Here is a 13,098-nt window from a genome sequence, read left to right on the forward strand (position 1 = left end):
TGTAAGCTCCTTGAGGGCAGGCTCTGTCTTTTCCCTTCCCCAGTGCTTAGCTCGGTACTTGGCATATAGTAGGTATTTTTTTTTTTTTTAACTGACAAACCTGCAAAATCCTATCAGGGTAGGGAGGGGGAGAAGAGGTATAGAAATACCATAAATTTCCCATTCTCACTGATTTCCCCAAACAGGGATACAAGAGAATCCAGGCTTATATGTGAATGTACTCATTCCACCCCAAGGAGGAGCCTCAATCTTAAAAGAAACACTGCTCCTATCCCAAAAGATCCTTATAGAAACCACTTTATTAGTAATAAGCATTTTGCCAAAACACAACCAGCTCAACAAGCCAGTTTGACCTGAACCATTACAAAAATCTCAAAAGCACCATTCTTTGGGAGGGGAGGGAAAGGTAGGGGTTGGGGTGCAGATTGACACTTGACCCCAAAGTGGTAGATGGGAAGGGGCCAACTGCACACCCAGAGATGGATCCATATACATCACAGTACTTGCTGCAGAACGTAAGCTCCTCGAGGGCAGGGACTGTCCAGCGATGGTCTGTAACCCTAGCACAGTGCCTTGCATAGTAGTTAACTTGGTGACTGCTGAGCTGAATAAGAGGACTTTGGGGGGGGGGGGGGGCTGGAAGTCTACAGAGGGGCCTTAATATCATGTTCTCTCTGCAAGTTAGTTTTAGCTACCTCTATAAAGTTGGTGCAGTCACGAGGCTTTGGAGGGCACAACGGGGCAGCTGGGACTGTGGAACCCGGTCGTGGCCAGAAGACTGCTTCCTCTTCCCATTCCACAATGGCAGCGACAATTCAACTCCAGTGCTGAGCCCGGGACCGTGAGGCAGTCGGGGGAAGTGGGTCCCATCCAGTGGTTTCTTTTGAGGCAGATAAAAGGAGACAAGGGAGAGGGGCTGGGCACCCTCCCAGCCTGGCATTCCTTACTGTGCCACGCGCCCGTTTTCTGACCAGGCAGCTGCTACACCTGCGGCAAAGGGGAGGGGTAAGGGGCACAGTCTGCAGCCCCGTTCTCTTGCTGACTTAGAGAAGGAGCGGAGCCTGAATGAGACAGACCAGCAATCTCCAGCCCTGCCACTCTAGGAGCTGGGGGGAAGGAGATAAGATGGCAGACAATCCTTTCTCCTAGAGCGGGAAGCCTCTGGGGAGCTGAGGCTGTCCGGTGCTGACTCAGCAGCCCCACACCTGCCTTAGGTATTTTAAGCCATCCCCACTGAGCAAGCGTTTCTCCTTTGGGATTTTGCTGAGTACCTGAGCTGGGCTTTCAGTGCAGGCAATATACGTCAGGGCATGGAAAAAGCTCTTAAGAAGCTGGAAGAGAAGGCTAAGAGAAATGAGGTCAGGTAGAGGCAAGCAAAGACTCATGAAGAGGCCCAGGGTCCTGGGCTTTGGGGGAAGAGGATGATGAGAGAACTCTGGGAAGATGGGACCACATTCAGCTCCAGAGGCTCAAATATCTCGAAGCTCTGAGACCCTAACTCCTGAGGGATGAGCCATCTGGGCCCGGGGCTGGCCCGGCAAAGCAGGCAGAAATTCAAACATGTGACCTTTCCATACTCCAGAATGCTACGGGAGAAGGGGAGAGTGAACACTCAGGGCTGGGGGTACAGAGTGGGTTAGGTCGCCAGCAAGGACGGCCAAAAACCAAGCCTTCCCTCCTCGAATTCCAAGCAAAGCACGCAGTTATTCTGGGCCCAAGTGACTTGGACAGAAAATGCGTTCTTTGCCTACCTAATGAGACCACAGATTAAGAGGTGGAAGGCCTGACCCTTAAAGAGCCATCCTATGATCCTGCAGCTGGGGATGGCACACGAAGGCAAGGGACTTGTCTCCAGTCACAGTCAGGATGCAAAGCCAGCCATCTTCCCAGGACACTAGCCACTTACAGGTGACTTCTTGAAATGGCCCCTCCCCTGCTGGTTGGAAGCCAAGTCTCTCACACTCCCCGTTATCCTCCCTGCTTGAGTTTTGACATCTACATCTTTAAAACAAAAACAACAAAAAGCCCAACCCAGTGGTGGGTCCGAAGGTCACAAGCCAGGAGTCCCCACCAGCTTCCGACCTTCCCGGGTGCCATGTGGCAGGACAAAGATCAATCAGCTGTCTGAACCTCGAGGCTGAGTAATGACATGAATCAGAGGAACTTCACTCACTGCAGGTTCAGCAGGGTTTGGCTAGCACAAAAGGATGGCAGTTGGACAGAGAAATTAATTGGGACGGTTGTGGCCCCGACACTAGTACAACCGCCCTGTGGATTTGGTATTTTGAACTAGAGAATTATAGCTATTACACCATTCAGCTGTGGTAGCCACAGAATCTCAGAGTCAGCCCCTGACTCTCCTGGGACACGGTGACGACACCAGGGATATCAGATCCTGACCCTTCAGACCTTCCCTGACTAGCTCTGGTTAAGAAAAATAGGCCATCAGTCCCCCTGGCCTTAGGAAAGGGACGTGCAAAGTAATAGTCTCAAGTTCAGGCACAAAACTGCCTTGATATCATATCCCCTGGCTGGGGAGCTGGGTGTCAGAGTTGGGGGAGTGGGGAAATGGGAACAGGACTCCTCCCCCAAAAAACTGGTCCACAGTCAGATGAAGGGAGGGGCAAACACTCCCTCCCTTTGTTCCTTCTTTGCCAGCCTAGAGAGCTCAGTACTTGATTTTCCAGGTGAATCTTGCCATGACTGACTGTACTGTCAGCTGTTTCTACCTTAGAGTCTGCTGAGATCAAGAGAGAGGGATGCTTCAGCAAAGGCTGGGGGAGTCCCAGAAACTCCAAGCACCTGACTGAAAAGCCCATAGGAGAGAGAGGAAGGCACTGACACTTCCCTTTCATAGTCAGGGACAGGGGGCTTACCATCAAGATAGTAAGAAAAGAAGGTTCTAATTGAAAGAAAAGGACTAAATAAAGTAAGAGATGAAATCTGTCTCTGGCTATTCCTTAGTGAGGAGGGGGGCAAGGAGCTGGAAGGGGGGGGGGTGTTAAATAATGATGTCAAAGTCCAGGTGCTACTTATAGTCAGCTAAGAGCTGCCAGGCCCACAAGGGTGAGGGATTGGCGATGTTATGCCTGAGGTTGATGATCTGGGGCCATTATTAAAATCTAATCATTCTTAGTTGGTTCAGCCTTAACTGACTCGGCTCCCAGGAACTGGCCTTGACTTCCCCCTGAAGGAATTTTAGGGAAGAGGGGCCTCCTGTGGCAGAGAAGTCCACCCCAGGCCCAGTGCTGCAGAAGCAAGAGGGAGGCTTCTAGGAAGGAGGGCATTTGATTGGGAGCACTCACTCTTCATTGAGTTGATGAATATTAGGAGTAGGAGGGCCTTAAAGAACACCCACCCCAATGTGAGGGGCAGAGAAGTTGGCCCGAAACCATACAGTGAGTCAGGGGTAGAGCTGTTACAGGAGGCAGGTGAGGGTGGGAGAAAAGATGGCAGTCAAGTGCCTTCCGATGGAAGTGGACTTAGTGTGACTCGGCGGCTGCTCCTTAAACAAGACCCTCCGTGCCTGGGCTCCAGGCATTTTCTGGCCGACTTCCTTGCTAGGACACTCCTGCCACATCTCTGCCTCCTGGCTTCCTTCATGTTGCACCTTCTACACAAGCATTTCCCAATCCCTCTTCCCAGTTAAGCATCTCCCATTTTTGCCAGCTACAGCTTTTTGGACCTAATTGTGTACATGTTGACTTCGCCACTGGACAGTGAGCTCCTTGAAGCCGGAGTTTGTCTTAGGAACATTTAATCAATGCTTATTCACCGACTGAGGGCATAGGAATAGGCAGTATGTCAGGACCGAAGACCTCACGCCCTGATTTATTGGACACCCACCAATTTAAAGCCTCCCTCCCACTTCACAGTCCAAGGGGCTGCAGTTTTTTCTGGGGGCCTTCTATCTCTACTACCACACCCTTACCTCTGCTGGCTGGGGCTCACTAAATCAGAAAGCCCAAGTCTCCGGGCTAGTCTTGTTCACACGGGCTGAAGGGATCCTTGGCAAGAACCAGGCCCAGAGAGTCTCTCCTGGGACATCTAGAGAAAGTCTATTGTGGTCAAAGGGGAGAGTCGCTTTGGCCAAGTTCTTTCCAAACACCTTCTTCCTAGGAAGTTCCGATCTGACCTCACTTACTGAACAGGTTAACGACGGGCTTCCTCAGGGATAGGATGTGGGCCAGGTATTGGACACACACGAGATGCCAGCCTCAGAATCCCAGAGCAAAGGTCGTACAAAGCTCAGGGAGAACTTCCTAAGGTCCCTCGGTTCCAGTTAGGAGAATGATTCACTCATTTCACTCACCAGCTACTCCACACACGCGCACACATCACACTCACCCCAGCTGTCTATTCCCTGAGGTCGAACCAATTCTCACCAAAACAGTGTATGATAAAACCACTCCCAAAAGACTAAGCCATGATTTCTGCCTTAACAACCAATGTTAAACTAAACCATTTCAAGGTAGGAGAAGGGCAAGAGGGAGGCAGAGGGGAAGCAGAGGAGAGACTCTCCTTCTTTCTCTCCACTTAAAAAAAAAAAAAAAGATTACAGTTATAGTTTCAGTAGAGAACCTTGATCTTGGTTACTCTGGGGTGGGATGGACAAGGGAAAAAAATATCAGGCCATACAGCCAACACAAGAACTCTCCAAACATCTTAATGTGACTGAGCAAAGACCCTAAAGAGGGACTGGAAGGTTAAAAAGTAGAAAGCAAAACAGAGTGGGTTTGGGGCAGGGTGTAGAAATACCCCCTCATCCCACTCCCCTCTGGTAGTGGCTTTGCTGGAGTCCCTCTGTTCTCTCTCTGTTGGGGGTTTAAGGCAACAGGGAGGCCAGCAGAGGTTACGTCCACACTTGCTCAGTCCTGAAGAATGGGGATGCTCGAAGGAGCTCCCGTGTCTAGGCGCCGGCCCATCAGCAGGCAGAGGGGGAGCTGCTGTCCAACACCTTCAGGCCTTTGCTCAGGAGGAAGGCATCTTGCTTGGGCTCCCGGCCGAGGAACTGCTGCAGCATGTTGATGGCATCCACAGAGCCGCCGGGCTTCAAGATGCAGTTCCTGTAATCCATGCCAACCTGCAGGAGGGACAAGGGGCACAGTAGGCTATAGGGCCATCCACCCCCCGAGATAGAAGATGGGAGAAGTTCCTCCCCACCCCAAGGCTGGGTTGTATGGAACCCAGATGGAGACCAGAATGTTCACTCTTCTCTGCACTAGGGTAAAACACTGTGTTTGGACCAAAGAAGGGGGAAGGGAGCCATACTTACATATCCTCATGCCTTGGGAAGATCTTCATCATCATAGAGGCCTTCAAAAAGAGGCCAGATAAGCACTTCTCAGGAAGGACGATTCCTATTTAGGAGTGGGCTGAACTAAATGACCTCTGAGGTCCCTTCTTACTTTAAGGCTCTTATGAAAGCCTCCAGTTCAGCTCCCCAGAATCAATGATCCTAAAACTGGAAGGAAGAGACCACCTCACCTAGCCCCAGTTTTCAAGCAAGTACAGTAAAATAGTTCATTTTACAGAAGAGTAAAAAAACCCAGAGAAATTAGGCACCATCTGTGGCCCTGGGCAAGTTATTTAACCCCCAGGAACACAATGGAGTCCAGACCAGTATGGTACAGAGAGAATCCTAATGTGACTGACAGGAAATTGAGGTAGAACAGAGAGCTCTTCTGAGCCCCCCATGAATTCTGCTGCACCCCAGGAGTTTGGGGCTTTCTGATCCTCACAAATTCCTGTGGCCCCAGGCATCTGAAGTGACACTAAATTAGGGCTTATTCTGGCTAACTGTAGCTACTCAAGTAGCAAACATCCCTGGAAAAATGGGGGGGACAGCTGCCAGTCACTCTCCTATCATGCGACATAACCAGCATCCAGAGGTCAGCCGCATGGACAGAACGGTGGCTCTATGGGAGTGGGGAGGATGGAGAGGGAGAGGGAGAAAGAATTTAGCAAGGGGAAGGAAGACTTCGGCAGAAGGCCACAGCGGGTGGCACTGGACAGCTGAGAGGCAGGGAAAGGGACATCAAAGTGGGAAGTGGGAAATTTACCCAAATCAAAACAGCATCTAATTCAAAATGCTCTCAAAATCTCAGGCATCACCTGGCCTAGCCAAATACCAGATGGTTGTCATCAATTCCCATCTTGGGGAGCCCCAGAAATGGGGAGCCCATGGCACTTGGATAGCTCTCATCAAGATGATTTTTTTCTTTACATGGAGCCCAGCTCTGCCTCTCTACCACTGCCCACATTGCTTCTGGTTTTGTGTTTTTAGGCCAAGAAAGGCAAGTCTAACTACTTGGTACCCCTGCTGCCCGCATGTTACATCTGCCTGGCCCCAGCCCTGAGATCAGAAGGGCGGAGCCACGGGGAGACTATAGCCCTGCCCTGGAGAACTGGGGGAGATAGGAGAGGCCGATTTTTCCCAGCAGCAATAGAGATTTTGTTGAGAGAAGAAACCCAGGTCTAGCTGAGCTAACAAAAGGTGCACTCAGAGGTCTCTGGATTCTTACAAAGCTCTGCCTGCATGGATCTTTCCGGGGTACACTGGGAGGCAGGAGAGAGTAGTGGACAAGGGGTCCCCAGAGGTAACAATTCTCCCTGCCTGCTGATGGGAAAGGGGACCAAATGGACCGGAAGAGAATCGGCAGAAGGCAGTTTCCACGAATGAGCTATTTTACCTTACAGTTGAGGACCCCTTCCATTTTGAAGCGCGTGTGGAACATGTCCATGGAGTATACCTCACTCCAGAGATAGCCGTAGTACTGGGCATCATAGCCTCCCGCCAAATGACCAAAAGTGGCTGGCATGTTAGTACCTGGAGAGCAAACACACAGTGAGAAGACCTCCAGTTTTCCCCTTTGCCTTAAGTATGTGAAATTCCCACAGACTCCTACTGTGCACACAGCACAGTGCTTAGCTCTGGAGAAGATGCTTCAAAGACCTGGGACATCTGCTGGTATCAGAAGGGACTAATCACACCTTGGAAGTTGCTTTTCATGACCTACTAAGGAGGAAAAAGGATCCTCATCTTCATCAGTAGTGATTGTTAGGGAAGGTTTCAATTTGGGGTAGGTAGCCTAGGAAATGACTGACAGAAGAACAAAAAGTATAAATATTGGACAATTAGATGGCACAGTGGATAGAGCCCCAGCCCTGAAGTCAGAAGGACCTGAGTTCAAATTTGGCCTCAGACACTTAACACTTCTTAGCTGTGTGACCCTGGGCAAGTCACTTAACCCCAACTGCCTCAGGGGAAAAAAAGTGTAAATATTACTTAGCAATCATTACTATAAGAAAGAATAAGATGAAGTTGTAAAACAAAGTGTGGTGAGCTCCTTTCTTTCATATTTAAAAATCCTCTTCATTATGCTCTTCTCCCCATCATCCTTTCCTCCTTGGCACAGCTCTCAGAAGAGATTTGCTCTTGCCTCTATAAACTTTTCTATCTCTGCCTCTAACAATCCCAAATCTTTCATTCCCCTTTCTCTCTCACTCTTTTTGATAAAATTCTCCTTTTTCTCCTGGGGTCTTTCCTAATGCTTCATACATATCCAAGTCTTTCCTATCCCTAAAAAAAAAATGTTCATTCAACTTATTTTAGCCCTCAAGCTTGTATATGTCCACTCAATGCCCAGAATGGCCAACTATACCCATTACCTCCACCTCCTCTCTTCCCACTCAATTCTCAGTCCCTTGTAATCTGGCTTTTGGCCTCAATATCTCATTAAAGCAACTCCCTCCAAGATTACTAATAATCTTAAAAATCATCATCATTTCCCAATGACTCATTTTTCTCCTTCTAAAAAATTAAAAAAAAAAAAAATAAAAGAACCCTCCCTGTTAGAAAGAAGGGGAATTAAGCAAAACAAATGAGCACATCAGGCATGTCTGGCATTAGCCTCACGAGGCACCTGTGATTCCATCATTTCTTGATATTCTTCACCAGCAGTTCTCTTAAATTATGATTGGGCATTGCAACAAATAATGTCTTAAGTTATTAAATCCACAAGCCTTTTCTCAGTTTTCATTTCCCTAATTCCCTCCAACATGTCCTCGTTCTTCTCTTGGCTTTAACAGCTGTACTGGATCATTAGCCACTGATAACTCTGGACTAACCATGGCTAACCTCCGAGATCTCATCTCTTCTCCCTTCACACCCAAGCTCCTTCTTACTATTGGTGATTACATTAGCTCTCTTTGTTTCAAATTTTCCTATTCAGATGATACCCAAAGCTTTATATTACAGCTCCAGTTTCTCTCCTGGGACCCAGAGCCATAGCACCAATAACAAAAAGCTATTACCCCCATGGCAGCTGGTAAAACACGGGCCCTTTGAGAACAGTGCTTTTTAAAATCCATGATGGAATACTGAAATAGTGAGAGAAATATTAAAAAGCAAACATACAGACTCCATGAAATTTGTCCACAGAGCCTAAGTTAAGAAAATCTTCTCTTAAGAAATTAGTCACTTAGATGAAGTGACTAATGAACTGAACTACTGACCACAATCACATAGGAGGGAACAACATGGCAGAGAACACCAGTGCTGCCATCAAAGCCGCTGGGGATTTTGGATCCCTCATCTTCACCCTCCAGCCTCCAGGAAGGATTAATCTTTCTTTCTCTTACAGGCCAACAGACTGCACATAAATAGCTGATTAAAATGTCAATTTCATTTTTTGTAATGCCTGATGTTCTCCACGTCCAATACCTTCTGATGCTATACTTGAAGCGTTCATGACATACGGGTACACCTGGAAGCATTTTGCCTCTCTCCCTTTTCTTATTTCTAAACCAAAGTGGGTTCAATACATTTTTTTTTTTTTGCCCTCCTCCTTTATGGCTGTTTTTGTGTTGAAGTAACCTAGTTGTATTCCCTACCTTTCCTCTGCCCCTCAGAACCTTTCATCTCAGGTATCCCCTCCTCCCTGAAGTCTCCCAGGGATTCAAATATCACAATGTAGATCGTTACAGAATCTACACATCCAGCTCTCATCTCTCTCTTAAGTTCTAGTTCCCTCATTAGATTCATAGACATAATCATTGTATAAATTGTTCTCCGGGTTTTGCTCATTTCAAGTCTGTACCAGTTCATACAAGTCTTTCCATCACATACTATATGTTTAGCGAAACCCCAATCAATAGGCATCCACTTGGTTTCCAAGCTTTGCTAAGACATTGAACCCTGGTATTAATATTTCGTATACAAAAAGTTCGTATACAATTTTTGTCTTTTGACTTGGGGTATATACCCAATATCTGCATAATTGCAAATTATTTTCCATAACAGCTAGGTTACTTCACAACTCCACCAATAGTGCATTAGTGTATCTCTTATCCTAAACCCTGTCAGATCAATTGTTCCAATCTTTTTGTCATGCAGTAAGGTGAAGCCCTAGAGTTGTTTTAATTGCATTTTTCTTACTATGAGTGATTTAGAGCATGTTTTCATGTGATTCTTTATAATTTACAAATCTTTTAAAAACTGGTTGTTTCTCAGGAGACAACTATAAAGACAAAAAACCTCGAAAGATTTAAAAAATCTTTTCTGATGTAATGACCAACCACAATTCCAGAGCCATAGTGAAACATCTTCCCCACCTCCTGACTAAGAAGTGATGGATTTAAGATACAGAATGAGACATATTTTTTAGGATTCAGCCAAAGAGAGAATTGGTTTTGCTTGACTGTACACAAGTTTTACTTTTTTTCTTTTTTCCCTCCTGAATGGAGGTTGGAGAGAAAATACACTTTTGTTAACTGAAAAAAAATTAATTAAAAAGGCAATTGTCTGTGCCTATCCTTTGTCTAGTCCCCTGTTACCAATTGCCTTGTACATACCTCCATGTGGACATTCTATAGGTACTTGAAATATAACATGTCTGAAATAAAACCCATCATTTCTCCCCTCTTGCCTAACTTCCCTATTCTGTTACGGACTCCCTTATCCCTCTGGTCACCCAGATTCAAACAATCTCATTTTCCCTTTTTGCGGCCCCTCTTCCAGTCAGTTTTCATCTGTTTCCAAATCTCTCCTATCCAAGAGGACAGAATTTCTGCAGAGGTTGTCATAGGACCATAAATATATGGGTTGGAATAAGCCACGGAAGTCACAAGACAATCCTTTCATCTTAGAGATGAGCAGATTCCTATCCACAGAGGTTTTGCCCAAAGTTGCACAGGGACTAAACTGAGGTAGGATTCAAACTGAAAGTTCTTGAGCTCTTCCCTTGACTCTTTATCCCCCAGGAGCTCCCACTTAAAGATCTCTTCACCTCTCACCTGCACCAGTGTAATAACCTCCTCATCCAGCTCTAATCTCTCCCCTCCCTAATTGATCTTGCACACAGCTGCCAACTGACATTTGCTAAGTATGAATCTGACCTGCTCAAAAATCTGTGGTGGTTTTTAAAGGCCTGGCTCCAAACAAACTTTTCCACCTGATCTTAGTCTACTCTCCCTCATGCATCCAATGCACCAGCCAGTCTGTGCCTTCTATGGGGCTCTCCCTGGCACCTAAATCTCCTCCTTTCTCCTCGAATCCCTGGCTTCCTTTGCACTTGCTCCAACACCACTTCCCATAAGAAGCCTTCTCAACACCCCCCAATTATTAGCGTCCTTCCCCTTCTCTTTCTATTTGTTTTTATTTTTCTGTATTCATGCTGTTCCCACTAGAATAAAAACTTCCTAAGGGCAGGGGCTATTTTTGTTTCTGTCTGGCCCATAACAGGCACTTAATAAATGCTTAATTGGATGAATCGGGATCCTGAGAAACCAGTGCCTGGTCAAATTCCAGACAGCTCATCTGACATCAAGTCCAAGTGTTTTCCACATTTCATTGCCACTCCCTGACTGGGATCCAGCAGACTCTTCCCCGCCTTCTCCCCAGTCAGGGATCAAAGCCCACCCAACCCCCCCACCATAGCTTGGTTCACTCCACCGTTCTCCCTGGCTTTGTGCTGCCACCTGGTGGTCGCTAACTGAGCTACTGCGCTGGACCAGGCTCTGCCCACCCCCCTATTCCCCTCTCCTCTCTGAGGTGCTGGCTGTAAATGCTGGGTTATCACACCAGTCATTTCAGGGAACTTGAGCCAGCCCTCCTGTCCGGAGCGTATCCCTGATAAAAGGGATGGCCTCTGCAGAATTCTGTACCTACGCTCCATCCATCTCCCCGGGGGGGATATTGGTCCCTGCCTCAGTGCTGGTATAACTAGCCACCACATACACTGAGAAGAGGACGGGGGCAGGCTGGGCTGGGAGCAGAGTCCTGAATCAAGGTCCAATCCCGCTCTGGACACTGACAAGCCACAGGACCCACTCACTGCAGTTACTTAACCCTTCCCCTTCCTTCTCGTCTTCATCTAGCCATTGTCTCAGGGAGGCGGTCATGTAAGTAAAAGTGCTTCCTGGCCCATAAAGTTACCCGCTGGGACTGCCTTCCACCCGCTGCCCTCTTCACTGCTTCAGTTCAGAAGTCCAAGTTTCTGTGAATTCTCCTGTGATCTTTCCTTATGAAGCAGCCATGTCTGGCTAAAGGCAGACACACCTTTGGCTTCTAAAGTTCTGCTTCTCTGGTCCCTCTTATTGCACTGGAGGATCCAGAACTCTTCTGAAATGAAATCTAGAAGCATTAAGTGACTTGCTCCTGAGTCACACAGCCAGGAAGGAATGGGGCCAGGATTGGAATTCAGTTCCCTGTGTTCTTTCCATTACTTTTCCATTTGTTGGGCCAGGAGAGAGAATGGAGGTCAGGGAGCCCTCTTCTAAGACATCCTCTCTGTTTCTTGCCCCCAGTGTCCAGGGCAGGACGTCTGGATCACCGCAGTGCTCTATACAGTGAATAATCTCTCAACAGTCGCTCCAAGCCTCGCCTCCAGAAGAAAGATTTTGGCCTGATGGGAGCCCACTGGTGATGGGCCCATTCCCTAAGTCCTTTTGTCTAGACTCAAATCTAGTTGTCTCTACTTCCAATCTCCTGTTCTTCCCGTCACGCCATGACATCAGGCAATGGAAACAACGGCTCAATTAGCCCGGCATTCGTGTCTGTCAATGTCACCAAGGGAGAGTTTGGGGAGGGGACTCCAGCTGCCCTCTGACATTTTTAACATTTAAGGAACAGAGAGGCCCATCACTCTGTAAGGGACTATGCTGGACGTAGCTGGGCAAACAGGAAGTTGGAGGACGGCTCTGCTCTGGGTGGGCTTTGCATTTTGCTGGCTTTTCTCATGCTCAGGTTAGTTTCCACGCTTGCCCACATTCCAGCTTCAATGTCCGCAGAGGAAGGCTACAGTGCTTGTGTCTAGAGCTGGTGGGCCTGGGTGGCAGACCTGCTCTGGCAGTTGCTACATGTGTGACTCCAGGTCTCCATTTCCTTATCTGTTAGATGCTTAGACATAATCTATAATCCCTTTCCAGGTCTGATAATCCATGGTTTAACTAAGAGCCCTAATAGTCCATATTCTAAAGTTCTGCTAATTCTGAGGTTCTAGGACGCTGGACTCTAGGAGGCTTCCTCTAGCTTCCCTTAACTACTCTAAGCCAGGCAGAAATCTGTAATGCCCCTGTCTGTGCTCTCCAAGGGAGAAGTACCCACTTCTCCAGTTTAATTTCTGGGTAATGTCTCCACCTTGGAGTGACATTTATGCCCTTCTAGGGAAGAATTTCCCAGGAATTTCTATAAACTTTGGACCCTGGTGATTGTAATTGTGATCCGGGATGGGAACTATCAAGGGCACCCAACTCCAGGGAGCCCCTGGCAGTCGGAGGTCAGTACCTGGAGTGGCGGGAATCCCTAAGATTTCCTGGCACAGCCGTGAGTACTCCTCAGCTGGGTCTGCTTTGGTCTGGGTATGCAGGGCCTGGTCCACCTTGGCGAGGACAATCTGACGTAGGTTAAAGAGACCTGTTTGGGGGAAAATCACAATTTATGAAATACTGTTGGGTTGCCAAGAGGCTCCCTAATGACTTTAGTAGGTCACACCATTCCTGCCAGTTTAGAAACCTTGAGCACTCTTTCCAAAGCACCTGCCCTGAAGCTGCTCCCAGTTCAGCAGATACCACCTCTAGCTTAAGAAGAATCCAGAG

At 47.6% G+C, this 13,098-nt stretch overlaps 1 protein-coding gene across 1 annotated transcript in view; it reads right to left on the bottom strand.

The window, feature by feature from the left end:
* Positions 1–281: 281 nt before the first annotated feature.
* THOP1 (thimet oligopeptidase 1) overlaps positions 282–13,098 on the bottom strand; it is a 51,842-nt gene continuing 39,025 nt past the window's right edge. The window contains exons 11-13 of the mRNA XM_051972215.1: positions 12,788–12,916; positions 6,693–6,829; positions 282–5,083 (exon numbers count right to left, since the gene is read on the bottom strand). Of these exons, the coding sequence (XP_051828175.1) occupies positions 4,925–5,083; positions 6,693–6,829; positions 12,788–12,916 (425 nt within the window). The 3' untranslated portion in view covers positions 282–4,924. The remainder of the gene's footprint in view (positions 5,084–6,692; positions 6,830–12,787; positions 12,917–13,098) is intronic.

Source organism: Antechinus flavipes, chromosome 1, assembly GCF_016432865.1.
Source record: "Antechinus flavipes isolate AdamAnt ecotype Samford, QLD, Australia chromosome 1, AdamAnt_v2, whole genome shotgun sequence".
Lineage (NCBI taxonomy): Eukaryota > Metazoa > Chordata > Mammalia > Dasyuromorphia > Dasyuridae > Antechinus > Antechinus flavipes.